Source organism: Ammospiza nelsoni, chromosome 13 (assembly GCF_027579445.1).
Source record: "Ammospiza nelsoni isolate bAmmNel1 chromosome 13, bAmmNel1.pri, whole genome shotgun sequence".
In the NCBI taxonomy this organism is placed as follows: domain Eukaryota; kingdom Metazoa; phylum Chordata; class Aves; order Passeriformes; family Passerellidae; genus Ammospiza; species Ammospiza nelsoni.
Window position 1 is genome coordinate 15,360,859 of NC_080645.1, and position 26,953 is coordinate 15,387,811.

At 52.8% G+C, this 26,953-nt stretch overlaps 3 protein-coding genes across 3 annotated transcripts in view; 2 read left to right on the plus strand and 1 right to left on the minus strand.

The window, feature by feature from the left end:
* The first annotated feature begins 768 nt into the window (after nucleotides 1–768).
* EXOC3L1 (exocyst complex component 3 like 1) lies at nucleotides 769–9,374 on the plus strand. The gene is made up of 13 exons (XM_059481338.1): nucleotides 769–924; nucleotides 1,839–1,999; nucleotides 2,956–3,175; nucleotides 3,463–4,123; nucleotides 4,295–4,412; nucleotides 4,563–4,688; nucleotides 4,806–4,906; nucleotides 5,316–5,426; nucleotides 5,541–5,670; nucleotides 6,639–6,761; nucleotides 7,069–7,224; nucleotides 7,556–7,680; nucleotides 8,120–9,374. The coding sequence occupies exons 1-13, from the start codon at nucleotides 882–884 to the stop codon at nucleotides 8,304–8,306; spliced, it is 2,262 nt and encodes a 753-aa protein (XP_059337321.1). The 5' UTR covers nucleotides 769–881; the 3' UTR covers nucleotides 8,307–9,374.
* A 950-nt stretch (nucleotides 9,375–10,324) lies between these two features.
* Nucleotides 10,325–12,360, plus strand: CTRL (chymotrypsin like). Its single transcript, XM_059481664.1, has 7 exons — nucleotides 10,325–10,376; nucleotides 10,525–10,628; nucleotides 10,768–10,847; nucleotides 11,064–11,145; nucleotides 11,242–11,422; nucleotides 11,839–11,972; nucleotides 12,199–12,360. Exons 1-7 carry the CDS (start codon nucleotides 10,325–10,327, stop codon nucleotides 12,358–12,360), a joined length of 795 nt encoding a protein of 264 aa, XP_059337647.1.
* Nucleotides 12,361–15,074: 2,714 nt separating this feature from the next.
* Nucleotides 15,075–26,953, minus strand: part of PSKH1 (protein serine kinase H1) — a 29,486-nt gene continuing 17,607 nt past the window's right edge. The window contains exon 4 of the mRNA XM_059481657.1: nucleotides 15,075–20,176. Coding sequence (XP_059337640.1) covers nucleotides 19,859–20,176 — 318 coding nt within the window. The 3' untranslated portion in view covers nucleotides 15,075–19,858. The remainder of the gene's footprint in view (nucleotides 20,177–26,953) is intronic.

Sequence of the window (26,953 nt, forward strand, 5' to 3'; positions counted from 1 at the left end):
CCGTTCTGCGGTGCCAAAGTCAAACTCCCGCCCCGTGGTACCGAAGCCAAAGCTCAGCCATGTACCCAGCTCTCACCGCCCGGTGACAGGGGCGGATTGCTGCTCCAGCACACACAGTGCCGTGGGAATCCTCCAGCATGGTCCCGAGGAACGCAGCTTGTGGCAGGGACGCATCTCCAGGTCCATCCGCTGCCATGCAGGGTGCATCCCCACGTTCTCGCCTCCGGTCAGGCTGGCACAGCGCATCCCTTCATGGTGGATCCACCCTCGAGTGGGCTCGCACTGTGGGTGCGCTGGGGTCTGACACCCCGCTGTCCTCCCCGAGCCAGGGTGGGTGCGAGGGAGCAGCGCTGCGGGCACGGACAGGGCTGAGTGTCCGGAGAACAGGGCGGGGGCTGTGAGGTGAGACAGGGTGTGATCTCCAGGACGAGAGGAAATGGCCTCAAACTGAGTCAGGAGAGGGTTCGATTGACTATTAGGGGAAATTTCTTCATTAAGAGGATGGTCAGGCACTGGAAAATGTTGCCTAGGGCAATGGTGAAGTCGCCATCCCTGGACACGTTAAAAAGGCGTGTGGATGTGTCACTTAGGAACATGGTTTAGTGGTGGGCTTGGCATTAACGGTTGGTACTCGATGATTTTAGAGGGCTTTTCCGACCTAAATGATCCCTTGGTTGCGTGACTCCTATTGCCCAGACCTCCGGCTGTCGCGGTGCCTTCCCGTGTCCCCCCTCCCCTCCGCCCCCCGTTCCTGACGTCCTGAGCGCGGCTGCGGGAACACAATGAGGCCCTGAGGAGCGCGGCTGCTCCGGCTGAGGAAACGGCAGCCGGCTTCCTCCGCAGCCCTGCCCTGCCCCGCCGCTCCGCGCAGCCTGCACACCATGGGCATGTCTGCGGGGGACGAGCGCGCCGCCAGCCCCAGAGGTAACGGGGATGATGCTCTCCGGGGAGCCGGCGAGCCGGGCAGGGAACGGATGCTGCTGCTTGCAGCACATTTTGGGGATTCCCCTGCCCTTTGCCTCACCCCCTCCACCCTCCTTTTCACCGTGCCGGGGCTGGTGCCTTGTGTCCTTGCGGGGTGGCAGCCTGGCTGTGCTTCCTGATGGTGATACCGGCGCCGGGGCAGTACTGCTCACCGCTCATCTTATCCTCAAAGCCGCTGTCCTCCTCCCTAATCCCCTGGTCCCCAAGCGGCTCCCCAGCAGGGCAGGAGCCTGGCTTGGCACCGGGTGACAGCCGCGCGGGGCTGCAGGGAGTGGCTGGGGTTGGGATGGGGTGGGGGAATGATGAAACCAGGCACTGGGGACTGGGAATGGTGTGTTATAACTGTGCTGGTTCTCAGCCCTCCACTGTGGCCAGGAGCTCTTTGGCATGGCTCTGGACCCTGTGTCACGGGGGACACAGCTGTGTGGGTGCTTTGGGGAGACCAGGAGTCTCCAATCCTCACCTTAACCTGGCTCTCCTTCCTGCGAGAGCTGCCATCTCCCCATCCCTCCTGCTGACTCACTGCTGGAGTCTCAACCCTGCTCACAGCTTCCCCTGCTCACAGACCCCCCCAGACAACCCAGCATTGTGTTTGGGGAAGCAGCCGGCCTGGGGACAATCTGAGCCGGCAGGTTGAGTCACAGCACCCCAGGGCAGCTTTGCTTCTTGCTGCCACAGCTGTGGTGGTGGCATCTTGGGGGCCTCTTGCAGAAGGACCCTCTAGGTGCCACGCTGCCCAGATTCCCACATCCGTGTGTGCTTGGAAGTGCACTGGCAGTGAGCTTCCTGCCTCGGGCCTCAGGGGCCCTTCCTGCCCCTTGGTTGTGCTCACTGACCCCTGGCTTCATCCCCAGACGAGGAGTGGCCGGAAGCAGAGAAGGCTGAGAAGCTGGCGAGAGGAGCTGCTCTGAAATGGGCCTCAGGGGTGTTTTACCGCCCCGAGAAACTGGAGGGGCTCGGGCACTACCGGAGACGGGAGACACAGAGGAACAACTCCATCCAGTCCCGTTTGAAGGTGTGTGTTTGCCCATCCCACGGACACTTGCAGCCACACCCCCTCCTCAGGCAGGGATCCCAGCCAGGGTCCCCTCTTGTGCCATGAATCCTCTGTACGTCCTCTTTTGGCTAAATCTGTTCCTTCGGCTGGTGTTTGGTGGGTGAAGTGCAATTGCCAGGGGAGAAGACCCCCTTCACTCTCTGCCTTACCCCAGGCAATGCCTGAAGTGTTAAAAGGAGTCTGCTGTGTCTCTGACAATCCTTCAAAATAAAACAGCAAGGGGGCTCAGCACATTCCATGTGCAGGACTCAGCACACCCCATCACTGCCCTGTCCCAGCCCCAAAGGCTGCCCTGCCCCATGGCTGGGAGGAGGCACAGAGCTCCAAACTGTCCCTGCCTGTGGGTCTCCACAGGGAAAATTCCATCTCTACATATTTGTAAGGGCTGTCCCAGTCCCCCTGCACTCCTGCCTCCTCACCCACATCCCCTTTTGCATGACCCAAGGAATTATTAACCTCAGGACTGAATCAGTCTGATCACCACAACTTTCTCCTGATAATTTTAGAGATGGTTTCTCCTATCCTGACTCTGGATGAATTGTCTGGCAGGCCTCAGTGAAAGCAACTTGCTTCTGGGAATTCTTGGCATCAGGATTGGGAATTAAATCAGTAGATAGAGCATGGAGATGTGCCAGTGGCACTGCAGGGCTGGAAACGATGGCACTCCATTTGGGAGGAGGGTTTATATGGCCACTGAGGTCCTTCATGTCTTGGGGGCACATAGAGACCCTGTGATCCATTGCACCTTTGCAGAAACAAAGTAATCTTTTAAAACTGAGAGAGACATCAGATTACTGTTTATCCTGGACCTTGAGAGGCTGCAACACAGATTGTGCAGGGCTGGGGCAAATGGTGTGGGGTCCTCCTGCCTTCTGGAGCTACTCCAGTGCCCTCCATCCTTTTCTGCTCCCCAGTCAACTGTCCAGTCCTACCTGGAGGGGGTAAGTGCAGGGCTGGAGCAGCTGCGCTCGGCGGCCCAGGAGGTGCAGGGCGTGTGCCAGGACCTGGGCGCTGCACGGTGGGCCCTGCTCGACAGCGCAGACCACTTCCAGGGCCTCCAGCAGATGAGGAAGCTGATGGAGGAGCACGTGCAGCTGGCCTCAGTGGTCCAGGTGCTGCCCCAGATCTTCTCAGGTAAGGCAGTGGCCCAGTCCTGGTCCATTTGGGCTGGAAAGCACTGGGGAAAACTTCAGTCCAACCACGGGTTCTGTGCAGGGCTGGTGGTAAAGCCTGAGCAGGTCACTCAGGCTTTGCCAGCTGGGTGAATGGAGATATCCCTGCTTCCCCAAGGCCTGATCCAGTGGTGTTCCCAGAGCCCCAGACCTTTCCCCTCACCATCTCCTTGATAACCTGCATCTATGTCCCTGGTGCAAACCCCCTCATCTCCACACTCAGAGCTGGCATCTCTCCCTCTCCCACAGTCCACGAGGTTTTTTCCCATATCCTGCAGCTGCTCCATGGGCAGCATCTCTTGGAGGCCCATGTGGAGCTCATGGTGGTGGAGCAACTTCGGGATGACATCCTCTCCCAGCTGCACCTCCGCGGGCTCTCCGGTGCCCAGGCAACTGTGCTGTCCTACTTCAGTGGCCTGCAGGACCTCAACGAGAGCCTGGCCAAGCAGCTGTGGGACATTGTGGGCAGCAGCCTGCGGCTGGTGCGCGAGGACCCCGTTCTCTTTGTCACTGCTGTGAGGATCATCGAGCGGGAGGAGAAAATAGATGACACTCTGCTCTTGGAGGCCACCTTCCTGCCCCCTGGCCGCCCAAAGGGCTGGAGGCAGAAGTTCTACCAGGTCCTCCAGGACACCATCACAGGAGGCCATTTCCGTGCTCCCCGCTTGGATGCTGAGGGGCCAGGGCTGGCCAAGCACCTGGCAGCGCTGCAGAAAGACATCGTGTGTGAGCTGTGTGTGGTGAAGGACCTGATGGTCCAGTGTGTCCCAGCTCACTACAACATCCTCAGCGTCTGCACTGCCACCTACCACCAGGCCCTCAGCAGCCACCTGCAGGAGATCCTGCGGGAGGACCTGGACAAACAGGGACTCTTCCTTCTCCTTGAGTGGGCGCTCCGTGTGTACCACAGGTCAGCACCACCCGAGTGAGGGAGGTTGTGGAGAGCTGGGTTGTTCACCAGCTCATGGATGGGTTGGGAGAGTGTCTCTGGCTGCCAGGAGGTGATGACCAGGAGGCAGAGGGACAGGTAGGAACTCCTGGAAAACAGGCCTTCCAACCCTGCCCCACCTCTGCCCTCCAGCCCAGAGATGATGGGTCACCCCGACCTCCTCCCAGAAGTGGATGTTTCTGCTCTGGATCCCTTGATGTCCTCTGAGCTTGTGGATCAGACAGAGAGGAGATATGTGATGAAAGTCAAGGTGAGTGAGCAGGACGGGGACTCCCACTGAGCCAAGCATCTGCTCATCATGAGCCTGGGATGAGGCCCAGGACTTGCTGTGCTATGTTGGGTCTCAAGGGAGTCTGTACTTGGCTTCTTGGGCTGCCTGTGGTGGGTGTCCATCCTGCAGGCTAGCGTGTTCGAGTGGATGCAGAGGACCCTGGATGTGGAGTTCAAGGAATGGTTCAGGGAAGAGGAACCTGAGACAGACCATGAGGGCTTCTTCCAGTCAGCCTTGCCTGCCATTGTCATGCAGGTGGGACCCCAAGAACATGGGTACAGATACGGCATGGCCATGCTGAGACCTCCCAGAAAGGATTCCACGGCCTGCAGGCTCTCCCTGAATCACCTCCACTTTTCTCTTGTGCTGCAGATGCTGAATGAGAACATCCAGGTGGCTTCCTTGATCACTGACTCTCTGCAGCAGAAGATCTACAACATGGCCGTGGAGGAGCTTGAGGCATTCCTGGGCCGGTCAGTGGAGCCCCGCACACCCCTGCCCACCCTCACAGACCCTGGGGCCATGAGCATCACAGGTGGGGTTGGAGATCTGCTGTGGGGCACCCAATGCTCATCCAGCTCACAGAAGGCTCAGCAGCCTGCCTGCCCATGGGGCAGCTGTCTCAGCCTTTGGGGACATCAGCTCTCAGGGCCTGCTGCCCCAAATGTCTGCTGAGCCCTCCCAAGGGGAGCCAGAATGGGTCCCACTGCCCCACCCTGCCCAACAACCTGTCACTCTTCAACCTGGTGGCAGGATCTGACAGGACCCAAGTGAGCTGGGAGGGCTGTGGGAGGTCCATGTGTCCCCAGGAGCATGCCAGGGCCAGGTGCCCGTGGTGGCTCTGCCTGCCCGTCACGGTTCCTCTGCCTCGCTGTGTTGCAGCCTGCGGGAAGCGCTGGTGCAGTGCGGGAAGGAGCACCAGCAGGACCGGGCCGTTCCCAAGTACTACATCTCCCACCTGCTGGCCGTGCTCAACAACAACCTGGCTCTCAGGTAAGCTGCACCAGCACCTGGGAGCTCTTGCAGCAACACCCACCCCCATCCTCGCTGGGGCAGCGTTCCCACTATGCTTCCCAGGCTACCTGTGCCCTCTCTTCTCTCTCCTAGCAATTCTGTCGCCTCCCTGCACCCTGACACTGCCTGCAGAGAAGTCCCTGGATCCCTGCAGGCTGCTCTAGACAGGATGCAGAAGAAAGCCACCCAGCTGCTGCTGGAGGAACTGCTCCTGGACCTGCAGGTATGTTGGTCCAGCACCTGAGGCTGACAGGGCTGCAACAAAGCTGAGCCCAGCAATAACAGCCCTACTATAACTCGAGTTCATTCCTGCTCAGGGTCCTTGCCATGTACTCTGTGCCCTGCTATCACCCTGCAGACATCTCTGCCAGCCTGTCCCCCAGACCTTGATAAAGCACCCGATGTCTGTCACCAACAGCAGCACCCCGTATCGCTGGGCAGATGGCTCATGGCCCCCAAATCACCAACGGACAGAGCCCACAGCCAAAGCGCCCCCGAGCTGCCTCAGCTTCTTCTGGCTGTTCCATGGCAGAAAACCAGCTGGAGAGCAGCAAAGTCTGTGTGGAGGATACAAATCCATGTGCAGCTGCCTGAGTCGTTTCCTGCTAGTGTAGTCAAATTTAGCTTTCCTGGAGTCTGGACCAAAAACCTGGAATAATTAACGGCATTACTATTTAGGGCTTGAATGCCAGCAAAACAAAGGAAGAGCCAAAGGGTGAAGAGCTTGCAGGCAGCAGTGGCCCTAGCAGAGACAGGAGTGTGTGCCTGCAAGCAGGAAGACAGGCAAGGACAGCAGGGCAGGAGTAGGAAATCAAAAAACATGTTATGTCTACACAAGGGAGGTGGGGAGAAGTGGAAATTAAAAATAGGCAGGACAGGCCAAAAGCAGGTGTGTGAGGAGCAGCTCACTGCCCACACCTCAGGTGTGCATCGTGACCCAGATAAAGCCCCAAAATGAGGCTCTCAGGGTGTCAGGGAGGGACAGCCCCAGTGTTTCCATAATTTTCTAACTTTACCACTCTGCTGATTTTACACTGAGTTTTGGCTGGCAGCAGGGGCTCTGGGGCTTCACAAGGCGAAGTGGCCGTGGTGCCAGGCAGCAGCTGTGGGTGTTGTGCTGCCCTGAGCTGGCAGCTGTGCGATGGTGCAGGGCACAGACACTGCACAGACACTGCTCCTTGCTCCCTGCAGCCCCTCTGCCTGCAGCTGCCTTCCCGCAAGTGGCTCTCCGGGTCCCAGCTGGTCGGCAGCATGTGTGAAGTGATTGACAAGTATGCAAAGGACTTCTCCCGTGTCAGGAAACCCGTGTTCACGGTACCTCCTTGGAGCTGCTGCTTGTCTGTGGGACAGGGCTGGGCAGTGGGCACCGTGCTGGGGTGCAGGGTGCTGGGGATGCAGGAGTCTGTGTCCTCTGGGGCAGTGCAGAGAGCACCGCCACATGGAGATGTTAAGGGCTTCCCCCAAATCCAGCTGTTTTCTGTGTCCCTTCGGTCAGGGGGCTTCCCAGGAGATTGTTCCCATGGCTTGGTGTTGTATCTGCCCTCTTTGCCTCTGCCTTTCCCTGGGGAGCTGGGTCTGGACACGCAGGCAATGGCAGCACTAACAGCTGTCCCCTGCCCAGCTCCTGCTGGCCGAGAGCGAGCTCCTGGTGGCCAACCAGTACCTGCGGGCGCTGCTGCAGAGGAAGATGGTGTGCAAGAGCCGGGAGGAGCGGGGCCAGCTGTGCCACCGCCTGCTGCAGGATGCCACGCAGCTCCGGGAGCTCTTCTGTGGCCTGGTGAGAGCAGCCTGGCTGTGCAGGGAGCTGGGGCTGCACCATGGAAAGGGAGCATCACCTCACCCTGCTGCTCCCCTCCAGCCCACAGCCCACGAGCAAATGGGGCTGTCACACTTGGGTGGTTGTGAGGCCAATATGGGAGGAACTGGCTGGATTAGGGACCCTGGGGACCATCACCCTGCCCAGCAGCCCCTGATGGGTGGGACATGCTCATGGGAAGACACCAGCTGCAGGGGCTCCGGTCCCCATGTGGGCACTGAGGATGCAGCTGGCTCCCCAGCCACTGCAGTGACATCCTCTGGGTGTCACACGTGGCTGCTTTCCCTCCCAGGGCCTGGACCGGGGCCAGCAGAGCCTGGAGGCTGTTTTTGCCCTGCGGGAGCTGATCTGCCTCAAAGACCCAGCACTACTCAGCCTGGAGGTGCTGGGCTTCGTCACCAAATACCCCGATGTCAGGTAAGGTATTCCCTGCAGGAGGGGACGGGTGTGAGCCTGCCCAGGAGAGACACTCTTGGCCTGCACCCTCTGAGGTGACACAGCAGAGCAGGCAGTAACCTGAGCCCTTACCCCCTTCTCCCTGAGGTTTCCTTTTCCCATGCTCCAGATTTGAGGGGTTCTTGAAAAAAAAGGCCAAAGGTGAAAACAGAAAACAGCAGTTCTGCTATGGCATTTGCACATCTGTATTTGGTGGCCAAACAAACTATGAAAAGTAACAAAACACCAAATTGGAAATGTCAAAACCAAATTCAAAAGGTTGGTGAGGGGGGATTGTTTTCAAGAAAATGCTACTTGGCCTGGTGCAAAGTACCAGTTTTCCCCTGGCTTTGGCTTCTGTGCATGGGGCGAGGTCTGAAGCACACGAGCAGTGCTCACTCACCCCTGGCTCTCTCCCCAGTGACGAGCACATCTCCACCTTGCTGGACATCCGCGGGGACGTCTCCAAGGAGGTGCGGCACGTGGTGCTGGAGATGATGGCTCAGCATCCCCAGGCTCTGCCCGAGGGCTACCGGCCCATCTTCAGCACCATCCTGGTCCCTGTGCCCGAGCTGCCCTTCTGCCTTCGCAAGGGCAAGTGTGCCTGACCCTGCCTGGCACTGGTGCCCTGCTGGCCCAGCTAGGGGCTGTGCAGGGGGAGAACAGGGGACATGTGGCATCCCCTACACACAGCACTGTGTTGGGGACAGTCTGGATAAAGGCCATCCTCCTCTGGTCTTGCCCCATGAGAAGACTGTTCCCTGCAAGCACCAGTCCTGGGATACCTGGACTGGGGGAAATTCAACCTGTAGCTATTTTGGTGGCATGCTGGGACAGTGACTGAGGGCTGCTCAGGCCCACTGCCTGCAGGAGAAAGAAGAGTTGCAGAAGGGACAGGAATCTGCAGCTGGGACAAATTCATGTCTCCATGGGGCTGCAGAGATGTTTGGGTTTTCCCAAGTCTCCAGACAGCCCCCTGAGCCAGTGTGTCCCAGCCAGCTCCAAGTTTCTTTGCTATTTCTGTTTCTAAGGCCTACTTCTCCAGCTTTCCCAAAACCCTCTGATTTTAAGGATTCCCACACTAGCCATGAAGGCAGTCACCATTCCAGCTCTGAGGCAGACTGGAGCCTTGCTGGGACCAGGCTGGCAGGAGGGTTTCAGCCATGGGAGGTACCCTGGGCTCAGTCCTGGAGTTGGGTGCTGCTGCTCCCCCAGGCTGGGCCCTGCATGGCCAGTGGGGAGCAGCTGAGCCAGCTCATCATGGCTCAGGGATGCTGAGGAGAAGAGCACAAGGTGGTCTCCTCATCCTGGACAGTGACATCAGCCCTATCCCTGCTGGCACAAAGGGACAGCTCTGAGTTCCTGCTGACCTGCCAAACCCCTGGCTCTGGCCCATTTGCCAGGAGGAGGACTGGACTTGGAGGCTCCCAAGCTGCATGGAGAGCATGGTTGTGCCTGGTGTGTTGTCCTGCTCCAAGGTTCCTCTGTGATGGGCAGCACCACCCTGAGCACTGGCTCTCCCTCCCTCTTGTGCTGCTGCCCAGGCCTTGGCATCTCCTCCCAGGTGCCATATGAAGATCAGGAGCAGTCTGTGGCTCTGCCTACACCCTGCCCAGCCCCTGCAGTGCCCTGGGAGACCTCCTTGCTCTGCCACGCTTCCCACCCTGGGATGAGCCACATCCCACTGTCCTTGCATGGTACCACTGTTGGAAATAAAGGCCTAAGCTCTGCACTCTGCACCCCAGTGTCCAGCTCTGCTCCCTGGAGGGTTGGGGTATGTGGGTGGCACAGAGAGGGAGGGATCCACCCCCAGGTTCAGCATCACCCCAGACCTGGCTCCCTGCACCCTGTGCCAGCCTGGGAGATCACCCAGAACACAGGGGATAATGCACACACTACACACCCCATTGACCAGGATAGAGGGGGCTGATGTTCCCCAGCCCTGGGTCAGGTGGCTGCAGTGCTAGGGGGATGCTCAGTGAAGGGCTCAACCTCAGCTTGGGGAGGTGCCCACTGTTCCCCCTGGGGCTCATGGTGTGCTTGCCCAGCTGGCCACACTCTCACCTGCCTGGGAAGGTGCCTGCTCTCCCCACCTGCCCCCACTGGCTATGGGACTTGCTCACCTGAACCTCAGACATGGTTCAAAGTGTTCAACCCTGAGCCCTGGGAACATCCAGGTGGGCCCAGGCCAGGACTTCATGGCCATATGAAAAAACAGCTCTAGTCCCAGTAGATCTGAAACAAGTCTGAGTATGGGATGACCTCCCACTGCAGGAACAGGTGCCCCTGCCAGCATGTCCAGCCCCACTGCTACCCCAGCTGTGTGCCCACAACCAGCCTCTTGTGCCCTCCAGCACAGCCCTGTGGTGCTTCCTGCTCCAGCGCCGCAGCCTGCAGTCACAACTAACACAACCCATGACAGCAAAAGCCCAAGCCCCCCAGGTGTCTTTTGACAGCACCTTCCCATGTCCCTCTTTGTGTGCGTGCCAGGCTTGGCCCGTCACTGCTGCCTAAATGTGTCACAAGGCCACAGGGGGACCTTAACCTGGTCACTTATGAGCCACGTGGCTCCCTGGCTGCTATAAAAACCCGTGGTGCTCAGGGGTTCAGACTATCTCCTTTCAGGATGGCATTCCTGTGGGTAGTTGCCTGCCTGGCCCTTGCCAGCGCCGTCTCAGGTAAGTGCTGCACATGGGTGTGGGAAGGTCCTCGGGGTGCAGCAGGATGCCAAGGAGGGTGACACAGCCACCCACAGCAGCCCAGGCAGCCCCCAGATATGAGTCCTGAGCTTTTGGGTCACCCTTGTTCCCTGTGCCTCTCCTGCAGGCTGTGGGGTGCCCGCCATCAGTCCCTCGGTGGCCTACAGCGAGAGGATTGTCAATGGGCACAACGCCGTGCCCGGCTCATGGCCCTGGCAGGTGTCCCTGCAGGTACAGCACTGTCCCCCTCCCTGGGCACTGCCCTAAGCACTGGCATGGCCAGCTGGCTGCCAGGGGACCTCTGCCTGTCCCCAGCTTGGGGGTGTTCAGCCTGCCCAGCCCCAGCTCCTCTCCTCTCTTCCCTCCCCAGACCACCACAGGATCCCACTTCTGCGGCGGCTCCCTGATCAACCAGTACTGGGTCGTCACAGCTGCCCACTGCAACTTCAAGTAAGGAGCGATGCCCAGCCAGCCCATGCCAGTGCTGCTGGCAGGGCCAGGGGCTCAGAGCATCCTGGGCATCTCTGAGTGGCACTTGGGTCAGCCCCAAAGGCCTGAGCAGCCCAGGGCTTTCTCCCCAGTTGTCTCCATGGCGGCTGCCCCAGTGCTGCTCCCACCCTGGGTGCTGTCTGGACACCGCTCCTGACTCCCTCTTACCTCTCACAGCCCACGTTCCCACGTTGTTGTCCTGGGGGAATACAGCCTTACTTCCAACAGCGAGCCCGTCCAAGTGAAGACCGTGTCCAGGGTGAGCCGGGCGGGTCCTGGGGCGGGGCTGCAGCTCTGCGCCGGGGCTGCTCCCACGGGGCAGCCATGAAGGGCTGTGCTGTTTCTGTCTCTGCAGGCCATCACCAACCCTGGCTGGAACCCCAACACCATGAACAATGACATCACCCTGCTGAGGCTGTCCACGCCTGCCCAGCTGGGGGCCCGTGTGTCCACCATCTGCCTGGCCCCTGCCAACCTGGCTCTGCCCTCCAACGCCTGGGCTGTCACCACCGGCTGGGGACGCACCAACCCCAACTGTACGTGAGCTGCAGCCTCTGCGAGGGCTGTGCGTAGCTGCTCTTCTTCCTTGGGGCTCTGAAGGTCCAGGGGTGCTTGTGGGGGTCACATCTCCTGTGCATGTGGGAAGGGGGAGAGCTGGGCAGTGGAATAGCCCTGTCTGAGTGTGTACCAGTGTGCACACAGGCGCAGGCGTGTGTTGAGGGGCTGGGTGTGTGTGTAACCCAGGGATGGCTGTGCACTGGCACAAGCCTGCCCTTTCTCTGGGCTGCCTGCATGAGGTGATCCTGGGGAAGAAGGGGTTTGTTGGCACGGAGGAGGAAGGTGCTTTGTATGGTAGCACCCGTGCACCAGTGAAAGCTTGCCCAGGGCACCTGTGTGCATTCCAGGAGACCCACAGACACTGAGGTGATCTAATGGTGCTTCTTTCCCCTAGCCCAAGCCTTGGCAGCAGTCCTGCAGCAGGTGACCGTGCCCCTGATCTCTCAGAGCCAGTGCAGGCAGTACTGGGGCAATCAGATCACCAGCTCCATGATCTGTGCCGGTGGGGCTGGTGCCACCTCCTGCCAGGTAAGGAGCCAAGCTCTAGCTGCACAGGGTGGGTGGAGGAGGATATGAGGGGTCTTGCTGAGCTTCCATGGCATCACAGGGAGGGTGGAGGAGCAGGGGACACAAGGTCTTGCCCTTATGGACCCCTATATTTAAGCCCCAACACCCGGCTGTGCACAGGGGTTCAGGTGGCTGGGACCAGTTTGGAGCACGTGCCAGGAGCACTAAGCAGGAATCTTCTCCACAGGGTGACTCTGGTGGACCTCTGGTGTACCAGACTGGGAATGGCTGGACCTTGATTGGCATTGTCTCCTGGGGAACCTCCAACTGCAACATCAACACGCCGGCCATGTACACTCGTGTCAGCCAGTTCCGTAACTGGATCGATGCTGTTGTTGCTCAGGGGTAAAGCTGCTGCCAGCCTGATCCCTTCAGTGGCATTAATAAAGTAATAAAGTAGTAGCTTTTACTTGTGCCAAGCACTGTCTCTGCCTCCTTCTTCTCATGATGCAGAGTGGGGTGGAAGATACATGGAGGAGCCTGGGGCTTCTCTCCTTCCCGCAGCTGGAGCTTGGTGCCCAGCTGGGATCCAGGGGGAACTGCCAAACTAGGACAGGATGCTCAGGAAGAGGGGGAGCAGGGCTGGCTGGGGCTCAAGGGGTCTTCAAGCACACCTTGGCAGCACCCCAGGCAGTGCTGAAGGTTGGGAGAATGGTCCTCCCACTGACTCAGGTGCCACCAGGGAAGGGAGTGTGGAGCTGCAGCTCAGCACCAGAAAGGATTGCCCAGCTGCAGTGGGAGGTGGGTGTTGGTGGGGGCACAGCATCCTAAAGGATCCCTGCCTGCAGTTTAGAGCCATGACTCATGTAGCAGCTAAGAACACAGCTGAGAAGTGCCACTGGCAGCTCCAGCTCCTGGGGATGGTGGAAGGGGATGGCTGGAGGACAGCACACTGCTTCACCCCTATAGATCTGCCAGGTAACAGCAGGAAACTGCAGGCAATTGCAAACGAAAATTTGAAGCTGAAAACAAATTTCAAGCCAGGTGACAGGCTTTTACTCAAATGGGTTCTCGAGACAATGGCTGGTGGGGAAAAAAGTCTTGTGTGACATGAGAGTAGCAAGACACATGCTCAATGAATTACAATCCAGCTCCCAACAGCTCCAAATAGAGCTGGTGATAAGGCATTGTGGAGAGAAGTAGGATCAGACTGTCCCAACATGAGCTGTGGGGTTTAGTTTTCCTTACCAGGGATGTGAAGGTGATACAACACCCTTGCTGTGTGAATCACAGCCCCCAAAGTGTAATCACTCTGTTAAGCAGAGAGTGACATTGCACAGGGACACACTATAGGAGGGGTATGGAACATCAATGGAAGGCAAACATTAACAATCTGGCCCATATGATTGAGTTAAAATAAATACAAATCTGCTCAAGTAAAGCCTAGGGCTAACAAATTTTAGTGGTCAAATAAGAGTTAGAGTTTTTTTAGTGGTTTGCCCTGCAGGGAGCATCTAACTGACCTTAAAGGCAAGTGAACAGAGATGTGGGGATGGACCATGCAGGCAGAGAGAACTGGGGCTATAGGGAACTTCAAACAGGAATGACCAACTGCAGCACTGTGGGTCACCTGGTCTGTGTGCTGGGCTCTCTGTCAGCTCTGCCACCACTGGGATGGGGTCCTCTGCCCTTGGAAAATCCTGGAGAGGAGGTGTCTCAAGAGGGGTGTACATTGTTCACAAGTTTTCCTGTTCATCCATAAAAGCTGCTCAGAGTAAAACTGGAGAGGTGATGAGTGGCTGTGGACAAACCAGAGCATTCTTCTGGCCCAGTCTACCACCTTGCAGCCAATGAAAAATAAACAGAATGTCCCAAAGTGCCTGTCCAGCCTCCCAGCTGCACCTTCCAGCAACAGGCTGAGTGCCTGCCTCATCCAGGGCACCCATGGACATCCCAGCCCTGCACAAGATCTCCTTTGGGCAACTCCAGTACAGAAACCAGCAAACCCTCTGATGGGCACTTTAGTACCTGTTGCTGTGATCTAAGAATGTAACAGAGGGGTGAGCACCTCCTGGGTCTCCATGGACTTAGTGACCATCATTCCCAGCCTGGAAATCAGGCCTGGAATTGTCTTGCAGCAGCCAGCCTGCAGGTGATCCACCAGGCACAAGTAAGGACAGCAGAGCCGTGGGGTACACAGAATACATGGACATGTTTTAGCAGAATGAGTACAACAAATAAATAATTCTGTACACTCTAATGTGAACATTATAGACTAATTACAATGGGTCCCACCTCATGTGACAGGACAGTCCTTAGAGTAAAGCCAGGACTCGAAAGGCAAGGCACAGAACAGGACACTGGATGTGACACAGACCGAGTGGATGAGACCAGAGTCGCTTCCAAACCGTTCCAACCCAGCAGCGGAAACTGGGCAACCAAAAATAACAGCAAGTGCAGGAAGATCTCGGATCCCAAGGGCTTCCTGGGAGGTCCTTCTGTAGGGAAAGGCAACAGGAAAGCTCGGGGCATCAGAGCTGCTGCTTTGTAACACCAGGAGCTGCTGCTTTGTAACACACTCACTGCTCCAGGAACCGATTCCACATTCAGCAAACAAACAGTGCAGTGCCCTCGGCAACAGCAGCCAGAGCTCACCCATCACACATCTGCAGCACCACCAGGCAGGGGAGGACAGTGGGAAAGGGACAATTGTCACAGGCAGAGCTCCTGCTGACCCTGGCACACTGAGGGTGGAAGGCACTGAGCTCTGTGATGTTGCCTGCCACAGCACATCCCTGATGTTCACATTTATTTCTTTGGGAAGTTTCCTGCACAGTAAGGCACAGCTGACATGCAGGCACCTGCCTTGGAGTGCTGCATTCTTAATCCAGGGTGAAAGAGGAGACTGAGTGGTCAAAAAAGCACCAAAACCCTCCCAAGAGTGGTGAAGGCAATTTGGGACTGGGTTCATGCAGAGTGGTAGAGGCACTTTGTGACACTTTCCAGGAGAAAGCTGAGTGGATGAGAGGCCTGGACAACCCAACCTCCCTGCAAATTCTAGGGCTCACACTGGTGCCAAAGAAGCCAATGTCTGTGTTGCTTTGCATCATTTAGAAAACTAAATTAAGTCAAACAATTGAGATTTTAATTTATCCCACCTCAAACCCTCCAAATCTTTAAGTATCATTACTTAAACCAATACAGCCCCACACAGCCTAAGCAGAAGCCTGTAACAGCCACACAGTGATTGCCCTATGTGGTACAAGACTGAGCTGAGCCTGCACTGCAGGTCCTCAAAGGCACCATATGGAAGCTTCTACCCTGCCCCTGGACTTGCCATAGCTCCTGCAGAGCCAAACCCAGAGCTGCTGCCCACCATTCCTATTCCAGTTTGTGCATCAGATAAAAGCTGACTCTCTTAGTACTGCAGCCAAACACCCAGGTAGAAAACAGGACTGAGCAATAGGGCAGGGCCTCAGAAATAGTGTAAATCACCAGAACAGAAAATATCTCACCTAAAAGAGGAAAATGCCCAGATTCCAAAGGAGAGCATGAGGGTTTATCACATCCAGAACAAACACGTGAAGCAGGCCCTGCACTGCAGCTGCTTTCCACATCACTACCAAAGCCAAGTCTGAGCCCAAGCCCTTCACAAGGCTCTCAAGCTCTCCTCCACGTACAGCTGTGTGCTTCCAAGAACAACACAGGGCAGGAGCATCTGGATGCTATCACAGCTGCAGTGTTCAACAGCACAGGCTTCTTCAGGAAGGGTGGTTTCTACACCCACTGGGCTGATGTGTCAGGATTTTTAGAAGCCTGAGTGAGAAGTAAATAAAAATGGACCGATATTTCTGTTTTAGGAAAATAGACTACACACTCAAAACCTGGATGCAAATCTTTAGATCCTTAATGCAATTTCTGTAAGACTTTTTCACATTCTTTTCAAATTACCTTCAACAAAAATAATAAAAATCAAGGAACCAAAAGGCCACATTCTTTGAAGCTGTAATTCTCTCCCCTGAGAGAGCAGCCAAACTCCCAGGACAAAAGGATGGGACTGTTTCACACAGTACTGCTAAGTTCCAAAAGACAAACCACCCTAATTCCCTTTTTACTACTCAAAGAGCAGCGAGGAGAGGGCTGTGCTGGGACAAGGACACACCACAATTTGCCACTAGGTGTCATTCCAACTCCACCTCCCCTGCGTGAGCCAGAGCAGGCAAAAGAGAAGCACTCAGATTTGTGGTGGTCTGGAACAGGCAGGTGTCACTTCTGTCCTCCCTGCACATTCAGGAGGGAAGTTTCCCAAAAACACCCTGCGAGCCTAATTAAGAACCACCAGTAAGAGTCAAAGAAGGACATTAAAAAAAATAAATGAAAGAGAAGAAAAAAACTTTTCAGAGAGATTTTAGTTTCTAAAATCCCCAAAAAAGGCACTCCTGAAAAGTGTAAACTCCTGAGACTTAAGACCAACTGAGCACTGAGCTGCTCCTGGTGAATGAAGACAGATGATCAAGGTAATTCACAGTGAAGAACTTCTTAGAGTACAGACTGAAGGCACCTGGACCATGGCTCAGAATTACAGCACTTTGCCTGTCCCCCTCCACACCAGACCAACTGAAAATCTGTCCCACTTGCAAGAACAAAAAGCACCTGAGGAATTGTTCTTAAGCTGGACCTTCCAACGTGGCATTTGGATCACCACAGTTTTCCAAACTGAGGGAAAGATCACTGAGGACTCCAGGGTCACTTGGACAGAGCTCTGCTCATCTCCCCTCTGGCCACATGTCATTGGCTGGCTGCAAAGTTCCTACAAATATTTGATTTAGAAAGAGAAGAGGGAGTGAGCCAAGAGTTAAAACTGAACTATGGAAGGAAAGCCTGTAAAGATTTTCCCAAGTTTACGCTGATTTTTCCATGCAAACAAGAAAACCTTGCATTTGTGAGAGGAATTAGAGTTCTTTTTTTAGAAAAGCCAAAGCTCTTTATGGGATGGCCTTGGTCCTCTTCCCACAGTTCCCAAGCAGTGGAGTGCCCTAGGACTGCACACACCTCAATACCACAGAGAAGCAGATGCAGATATCCAGCACTCTCAGCTATGGGATGGATCCTCCTTCTGCCAATTCACCCCCAGTCACAGAGCATCACCACCAAATCCTGGCACTGTCAGGAACCTGCACAGCAACCTCCTGCTCCTCAAAAAATATTCCAGCCCAAAGTAAACACAAACAATCACTCTGAACTTCCCCTGGTGAAAAAACAGTTGTGGAAAAGATCAATGAAGCAAAAATTGCCACAGAAGAGAAGATTCTTGTTCTGCTTTGTGAAGGTGGAGAAATAAGCCTGGTTAGCCCAGAGCTTTATGCATTCCTCATCCCATAAGGGAAGGATAAAGGAACAGCATGGGCAGATCTCTGCATGATGCCTGTGCATTTTGACAGTCTAGTGGTTAAGGGGAAGGGTCTCCGTTCTAGAGGTCTTGGCTCAGTTCATCAGTTTGACCCCCTCACCAGGCAAAATAAAATCCCTGTTTTATGGATAAAAATGCAGGATAATCTGGGGAGGGCCATGGGAGCAGCCAGGAGGAAAAAGCAATCACAGTGCTTGGAGTGATGCTCCAAACACACCAAAGCCTCTTCAAGTAATGGCTCAGAAGCAGAAGTGCTCCCAGGGAGCCTCCTGCCACCATCTGATCTGCAGGACCCCAAGGTCCAGCTGATCCTGGCCCAGGAGGGGCTCCTGCTTTTGGGGAGCTGCTTGCAGGACCATGAGGGACACTGAACTGTTTATGAAGCAAAACGTGGCAAGCTGCCTGCTTTGTCAGAAATCACATCTAGTTTATAGTTCCTGGTAACAAACTAGGGAAAAACAATGTGAGGAGGTAAAAGATGCTGAAAATATTTCTGTTTGCAGTCCACAGAGTTGAAAAAAACAAATATAGGAAATTCTACAGTATCTGTTAATGCTGATGACTGTGTGTGACATGGGAGGATGGGTTGCTCAGAGCAAGAGCAGCCTGCAAAGGATGTGAGGTTTTCAAAACAACATGAAAAACAATGCAAATGATTTTGAATTCACTCCTGCTACACACAGTGGCTGTCCTCAAGTTTCTGCCCTATTCCCCACCACATGCTTGGCACACCAGGCTGGTTACACTCATTTACAGCCCATCCCACATTTGGGGTGGGAGCACACCCCCAGAAATCCCCCTTTATTTTTTTTTACCTTAGCACAGAAAACTCCAATCTTCCCCCATTAAAGCTGCTTGGCTGTTTGCTGACTGGGAGTGACTGTGAGAGCTCCCTGGAGATGGGACTGACCACTTCAGCCCTGCTGACACTGAAACACAGTGGCACAGCCATCAATCCTGGGAAAAGCCAAACTCACCAGACCCTTGAGCTGGGACCTGCCTGCATCTCCAGCCCAGAGCCAAGCAAGCCCTTCCCAAGGGCACAGCGCAAAGCAAATTCTGTGGCTTTGTAAGAAAAGTTTCAAACCCCAGCATTTTCCTTCACTGCTGATCTTGTCTCTGCTACCGTGAGAAGCCAAATCCATCCTGTGCCTGTGCCATCAGCCCCACTTTGCTGCCCTAACTAGCTGGGAAGAGAATCTCAGCAGGCTTGCAGAAAGCTCAGCTCTGCAGCCCCCACCTCCCCTGAGAGTCCTTTGTAAGAGGCCACCTCATCACCCACACAGCACAAGGACTCCTCAAAGGCAGCTTTTTCCTGGTGAACTTAAGTCACCCCTCACAGCTCTAGGGCACTTGTACAATGTCTCCAGGGTATTGCTACTGCTGACACTCCCAGACTGGGCTTCCACTACCCAAGCCCCTACCCTGATGCTGTGGAGCCTTTTGTGGCCACCCCAACAGCTCCCACCACCACTGTCCCAAAGCAGGGATGGCAGTGCTGGGGCTGCACAGGCACACAAAGCAGGGGAGCCCTGTCAAATCTGCAGGCAGGGAGCAGCCTGGCACCACCAAAGTTCTGGGGCAGTGACATGGTCAGTAACACTGTGCTTACAAGTGGTTATAGCCCATCCCACCTCTGGGGTGGGAAGCACATCCCTAAAATCTCCCCCCTCTTTTTCCCCTTAGCACACAAAAACCTTCTCAATCTTCTTCTGAAGGGTGCAAGGTGTGCAACACATCAGAGACACAACGGAGCCACAAGAACAACAAACCCTGCATGACAGGCACTGGTCTTGCTGCAAACAGGAAAAGGACAATTCCAGGGGTAAACCCTTGATGTCATCAAGTGAGCCCTTGACGTCATCAGGAGGATGGCAGCCCTTGGGGGAAATCTCACAGCTTCCCAGCCCTGGTGGAAAACTGCTGTCTGGCATCTCTTTGGCGAGGAGCTGGTGGGCAGCACAGCAGTGAGTCACAGCTATCCCACTTCTAACTGCACATGACTCACTCCAGCTTCGCTGCAAAGGCACCACAGAGTCTGACTAAACCAGCCCAAAATCTGAGTATCCATGATTTTTAAATACATATACACCCCCACACGTGTGTGTGCACACACGGACGTGCACGCACAGACACACCAAGTGATTGCTTCTTTTTTCCGTACACAAGTGAGACAAACTAAACGCTCTGGAATTAATAAATAACTATGAACAACCAAGCTCCTGGGCTACAGAAGGAGCTCTTCTCCCCACGTGGCTCCTTAATTCCTTGAGGCTCTGAGCCCACAAGGACTCCCCCGTTCCTGGCATGAGACCCTCGCAGGCTGGCACAGCCACCACGAGGTTCCCTTTCCTCCGCACGGGGTGAGGGGGACACCTCCTGCAGGGAGGGAGGGAGGAACCTGGCTGTTCCTCACTGAGTGTGTGCACACCTGCAGGGCAGAGCAGACCTGTGGCAGGGGTCCTCCTTTTGAATTTTCCTTTTCAGAGACTCAAGCTCAGCCCGTGTACTGTTGCTGGTAGCGCAGGTTGAGCTCGCGCAGCTCCCGCTCCCGCACGCGCCGCGATTTGTTGGACTTGGTGGAGCGGCTGGAGCGGGTGGACTGAGCTGACTTGGTGCTCTGGCAGCGGGAGGAAGCCCTCTTGAGAAGGTTCTGTGAGATGGAGCGGTGCAGGTTCTTCATGGAGGAGGAGGCTGCCATGCTGACCACCCACGGGTGCTTCAGGGCCTGCAGGGCCGTCATCCTGTCGCTGGGGTCCACTGTCAGCAGGCGGTCGATGAAATCCTTGGCCAGGTTGGACACGCTGGGCCAGGGCTGAAACACAAAAGAGGTGGTTGGAATGAGACATCCTTGCTGATTAATTAATTCCTCCCATGTCTGCAAGGTGCTTTGGGGCATTCTGCTGCTTCCCTTCTCTCTTTTATCCTCAAATCTTCCAAGCTGTAACTGGCAGTATCTGCCCAAGGAGAATGAGACACAACTCCATGTTAGGGGAAGAGGCTGAATTAGTGGGAAATATCTGCAGGTACACAGGTGCAGAGTAGATCCCCGCAGCAGCTGGGCTCAGGCACTCAGAAGCTGACCCTGCAGGCACTGACACACCCGTGTGCACACACTCAAGGGTCTCAGTCTATCACTGGCCAGGGGCTGTGTACAAATCACAAATGGGATGGGACTGCTGGGAACGTGCCCTGAGCTGTTTTACTCTCCAGCACCAGTCTCATTACATGGTGATGACAATGGGAAGATGCCAGCAGCTCACATCCCAAGCAGCAGACAAAGAACTTAATGTAACAACTTACTTTTAAAGTTCTTTGACCAATCACACAAAGCAAAAGCACATTGACAGTAGCTCTATCTAACTGCTATAACCACATGTACCTTTGGTTAAAACAATGCTTGTTTATCTCAAATACAATACTTGCTTGTAAACCTTAAAACACAATGCACAGAGCTCCATTATTAAGTTTAATACTTCCTAGTATCTTGCTAGATAAACTTTTCTGCAGCCTAGGGAGTTATTCTAGACAAGTGTTAATACACAGACCATTGTTCTATTTGTCCTTACTTTTCTACTTTTTAAATAATTTTTCTGCTGACCTATCTCATGGCTACTGCTTAGCTACGATCACAGTTCTGCTGTCTCTGAGGCCTGCCTTTTGCAGCTTTCCCAAAACCCTTGGATTTTATGTATTCCCACATCAATCAATCCCCAGACCCAACCAACTCTCCAGCAGTGGCTGGGCCTTCCCTGGTCCATCTGGTCCCCAGATCTTCCTGGAGTTTTGTCCTTGCCCTTAGAGACACACACACATGGACACCCCTGCTTCCAGGCCCTTTCACCAGCAGTCACACTCAGTCACACTCCCCCACACCTGTGTTTGCTCCATTTGCTGCACCACGACACACACAGGCTCCCAGACCTATGTCCTGCTCCAGCTGCTGGTCCTTCCTACCCCATCTTCTCACATCACCTTCCAAAATCCTACAACTACTACCAGAAGCACAGTAACTGTATCTCCATGAAGACCCTCTCTTGTCTAAGTGCTTTCTATCCCACAAAGCCATTCCTGCAGGCACAGGAGCCCTATCACTCACAGGGGATGGATTCTGACACCCAGGGCTCTTCTGACTCTTCATCTCCAGGCACATGTCTAGGGAGGAAGCACCAACCTCTGCACTGATCCTGGAACCAAAACTAGGCAGAATTTTCTGCTGTGGAATTTGGTCTCACTCCCAACATGGGAATTTAGATGTTGCTACCTGGTTAACCTTGGTACAGCAGCTCAGCCCAGCTGGAAACAACCCCATAAACTGTTCTAAATACATAGAAATGTTAGATATAAGAAATTTGCAATAATGTTTACCACAGAAAGAGGAAGAAATTTGTTTTACAATATGTTAGTTTTAAAGAAATAAGCCCAAAATAATTAATTAGTCCTATAATAAATATCCTCCCAGCACACCCAAGAATGGCCATAATAACTTATGAGTCAAACACCTACAGCCACAAATGCTGAATTGTTTCATTTGTGACAAAACACTGTATTTGCACTAAGGTGGGAAGTGAGAACATTTCCTTCAGCATGAGGTAAAGGCTGGGCTGTGGATGTGGACAAAGCTGGGAAGAAAAATGTGACAAAACCCACTGTAAGGGTAGAGAGGAGGAGGCAGCATGGCCAGCAGAAAACCCCAGGTGGTGAATGGAGCCAGCAAGAGCACGTTTCTGCAATCACTGGGTACTTTGGGGGTCTCACCTGTCCTGAAACCACCAATACTGAATGTTTCAAGTCTGTGGAGATCACATCTCAAGCTGCATTAAGAAAAAGCCTGAGCAGATTTCTGCAATGAAGATTTCCATATAATAATGGTGACATACATGTAACTGAGTGGACCCACCCCTGCCTAGTTAAAAAGGCAAAACTCTGCTATTCTCTGTCTCTCATTCTTCTCTTCATTGGGTGAGGAAGAAAAGCACCCAGCTATTTTAAAATTCAGGGTTCACTGACTGTACAACCAGAAATAATGCCCTTTTCTTGCACAGAAGGTCTAAAAAAGATATGTCCTGATTTTTTGGAGGTTTGTAATTCATTGCTACAGAAAGCAATTTTCTTTTCAAAAGACTCAAGGCACCAGCAAGAGAACAGATCCCTGGGAGGAATTTTTAATGAAAAGGAGGATGGTGTAAGAGTTACAGCACTGCTCCCAGCCCACAGCCTGTCAGTGCATGGCCAGGAAAGGTGAACTTGAGCTTCAGCTGAGGAACTGGCTGTGAGGGGGATCAGGGTACCACAGTCTTATCTTACAAGGACTAAAACAGTCTGGCTCACTCAGCTGAAATGGGATACATGGTCACTGCCAGTAACTACGCAAGGGAAGAGACTGAAAATTATATTCACTACCTGATATAAAGAAAATACTGGTACATGAATAAAAACATAAATGTTCCTGAACATATTCAGAATGGAAATGGAAATACTCAGGGAGGAAGCAGATCAGATACCACTTCACATGTCAATAATTAAATCCATTAACAACAAAAAAAAAATTCTAAACATTTAAGCTTTTCTGTCATAGAACCATTAAGGCTAGAAAACACCTTGAAGACCATCAAGCCCAACCATTAACCCAGCACTGCTGTGTTCACCACTAAACCATTTCCCCAAGTGTCACATCCACCTTTTGAACTCCTCCAGGGATGGTAATTCCACCACTGCCCTGGACAGCCTGTTCCAGTGCCTGACCACACCTTCAGTGAAGAACCTCTTCCTAATACCCCATCTAAACCTGCCCTTGCACAACTTGATGCCATTTCCTCTTCCCTCATCTACTGCTTTGTAAAGAATATAATTATAATATAATATATAAGTAAAATTAATTTGTCACAATCTGCCTTTAATGGCTTTTTCTTAGCTGATGAAATAAATGTACCTTGGCAGTGAATGGTCAGAAAAAAACAGGTGCTTGTTAGAAAAGAACAGGGACAAATTCTGATCACAGACTCATGAAGGTGTCTATAAAGAAGGTAAATAAAACAGCAAAAAATCCTTTCCAAATTAATCAGGGAAACCACAATAAAGATTCAATTTTAACTGAACACACTGGTCTATTTTGAAGATTGATGGACCATTGAGGAGCTCAACCTTCATGGTATTCACACCAACAGAACCACAAAGCTGAATCTGCCCTGCCATGGGGGAATATAAATCCCATTGCAAGCCTATAGATTCCCAACAGACTTTGGATAAGGTACTTCATTTGTTAAATACCAGCAAGGGGAATCAACTTGCAGGATTTAGCCTTCATTGGCATAATCTCAGCTGATCCCAGGTGGTGCCATATGTCAGCTGGGAACACATCACCTTCCCCTCACACTGGGGTCTCCAGCTGCAGAGAAACTCTGGGCTCCTCTTCCAGATTCAAATGGAACCCAGGCAAAAAGAGGCTTTGCCTCCACTCTTCCAAGCTTGCCTTGGAAAGCTTTTAAAGACCCATTTCTGTAGGTTTTTTTATGGCTCCCTTTCAGCTACTCATTCAGCTAAAATCACAAACTCATCATTACCTGGCTACTCCATCAACCCCCAATTCCTTCTTTCCTTCTCCTCCTCCCAAGAGCCACAGCTCACCCCATTCTGTTTCCTTCACAGAGGGCTCATTCTCCACTTCCCAACAATCCTAATGGGACATCCAAGCTAATGATACAGCTATTAAATTTACCAACTAATGATACATCTATTAAATTTACTAACTTTCCCTCAAAGTGAAGGTAAATGCAGGTGACAATTTGCTCTCTGTGCAGTAACTTCTTAAGAACTCTTCACTACCATCTTCATTTCTGTTACTGGCAATTGAAGTGACTTAAGATCCCCACCCTGAAAGAGCTTTTGTTCCTCTCAGGTGGAGAAAACACATCCACACAACTCCAATTTCATGGTTTTTCCTGGGTATTTCTTCCCCTCTTACCCTAAAATCTTTTACCTTTCTGAATATGGTCCCTCACAGAAATACAATCATGCCAGCACCTCCAGCCTCTCCTTTTTTTACCTAAGTCAAAAGAAATGCAAGAGATGCTCAAATGAAAAGTATTTGAGAACTGGCACAACAGTACTTGGAAATACATCTTCAGGACATGCAGGACAGCATTATTTTCTCTTCCAAGCGTAAGTAATTGCAGAAATCTGGAATTTGAGGCAACCCAGGAACTATTTTGCTGTCCAAATGCATTCAAACTTCACTCAAATGAGATTCTGGTGAGTGAAATGAGCCTCTAAACAGCAGGAATAATATTACTTCAATATTTTCAAGTCTTATTAAAAGATGGCAAGTGTGATGATTTGGAATTTGAAGAAATCTATGAAGTCTGAGGCCTAGGAACTGTGATACATAACCAGCCTAAACCTTGAGAGGCCTGTCCAGTCTAATGAATCCTAAAGAAGAATAAACGCCAAACAGAAGAAGCACATTGGATTTCTCATTATTCCAATTACTCTAGTTTCACCACAAATGGTGAATATGGAGTACCTGCAACTAGATTTTTCTTCTGGTCAGCAAACACAAATCAGTTTATTGATCTGTTTACACAGCTGGAGGTTTGATTTGCTGCACCACACACATCTTTCCTATTTTACTGAAGCTTTTTCTTTAGTAATACGTAGGGCTACATTCTACCCATGCAATTTGCAACCTCAGTCCCTGGAGAAATGCATCCACTCTCCAGAAGACTTGCATCAGTTGACAAAACAGCAGTTTTAACTTAGCAAAATCCCATTAACCCTCCAAATTAATGCTGCAAGGCAGCAGCAGAGGGTTGTGGGGGGCTGAGGGAGGTTGACACTGGTGGGTTTGGGCAGGACATGAGTGCAGGACATGAAATGTGCTCCCATGACAGGACTGAAGCAATCCAGAGGAGATGCTGCCCATCTGCTTGCCTGAGAAGACACAGACACTGGCTTGGAAGGAAAATGCTCCCATCCATGAAATGTTGGATCAGCTAAACTCTATCAGAGAGCCTTGCCTTTAAATCTCAGTGCTGCAATGACAAATCCTGCTTTTTTGTGCCACAAAAATGCCACAACAAGGCCACAAAAATGAAGAGAAGTCACCAACACTTGCATTTCTGTTCCTCTAGAAAGCAATTTCAAATGTGATGCAGTTTGAGTACAGCTTCTGCTCCCTCTGTTGGACTGTGTTGCTTCAGAAAGATAAAGCTCTGGTGTCTTTCTGTAGAGAAGCACAGAATGGTTTGGGTTGACAGGGACCTTAAAGCTCATCTAGTCCAAATGCCCTGCCATGTGCAGGGACACCTTTCACTAGCCCAGGCTGCTGTGAGCCCCATCCAACCTGGCCTGAGCACTTCCAGGGATGGGGCAGCCACAGCTTCCCTGGGCACCCTCTGCCACGGCCTCAGCACCCTCACATACCTTAAAAAAAAGTGGAGTAGCCTCATTTGGAGCTGAATGACAACAGAGACCTCCTACATGTGACCAGTTTTTCTAACAACAGCAATCATGTCCTCTGTCTGGGATACCTGGTGCAGTGCCTGCTTCAAAACCTGATTTCTCATGAGACAAACCCTGGATACAGACTCATTTAACACTGGAGACTATCGGCCTCATGCTGGAGGGAGGACTAAACATCCTCTGGAAAGTAATGTCTGTAACTCTAGAATTTAGCAGAATGACTAAAAACATGATTCAGCACAATTTACAAGGAAAAGAAAAGTGGGGGGAGCAGAAGAGCTGCACAAAGCTGCAGAGGGATCTTCTGGTTAGCTGAGTGCCAATAAAAGAAGGAACAATCATCTGACTTCAAGCTCTGCTTTTAGACTCAACAGTACCCACTGAAGGAAGGATACATTCTAATTTCCTGACTCCCACCTAAGTTACATGTTGTTTTCAGGAGAAGAAAGACAATGTTTATGAGGAAGGCGAAGGAAAGGCCTGGATCTCCCTTGCCAGTCACTCCTTACAAAAACATGAAGCACAAAGCATGTTATCACAGCTGCAAAAGATTGCTCTTAGGCCAAAAATACTGTATCCCAGCCCAGTGATTCCTAAGAAAAATACTGTATCCCAGCCCCAGTAATTCCTAAGAAAAATACTGTATCCCAGTCCCACTGATGCCTAGGATGAGTCTGAGCACTGCAGAAGCCTCAAAGCACCAAAGAGACTGAGGAGCCCCATAGCAGCACATGGGTTCCTGCAAGGTTCTCCCACACAAAACCTTCAGGTATCTACTTTGCAGTAGATTTATTGGGAATAAGCCTGCCCCAACAAACAGACTGGGCTAATGCATCCACTTGGTCAGAGGGAACTGCCTTCACATCATGTCCTTGTCACCATTAGCAGCAATGCTCCACATCTCAGGAGATGAATACATTTCTCTTGTCATTCCCATTTGATGCTGCACTCCCCATTGTGCCAGCACACATAGTTTGGTTTGTGCAAACAAAGTGAGCCAAACTGGGGAGTTTCTGTAAATTTTTCAGCTGGGGTTTTCAGCCCAGCCATTCCTTGGCATGAGTCACCAGAGGGCTGCAGAAGGAGCTACATCAACCCAAGAGAGAGACTGGAACAGAGTCCAGAATTAGCA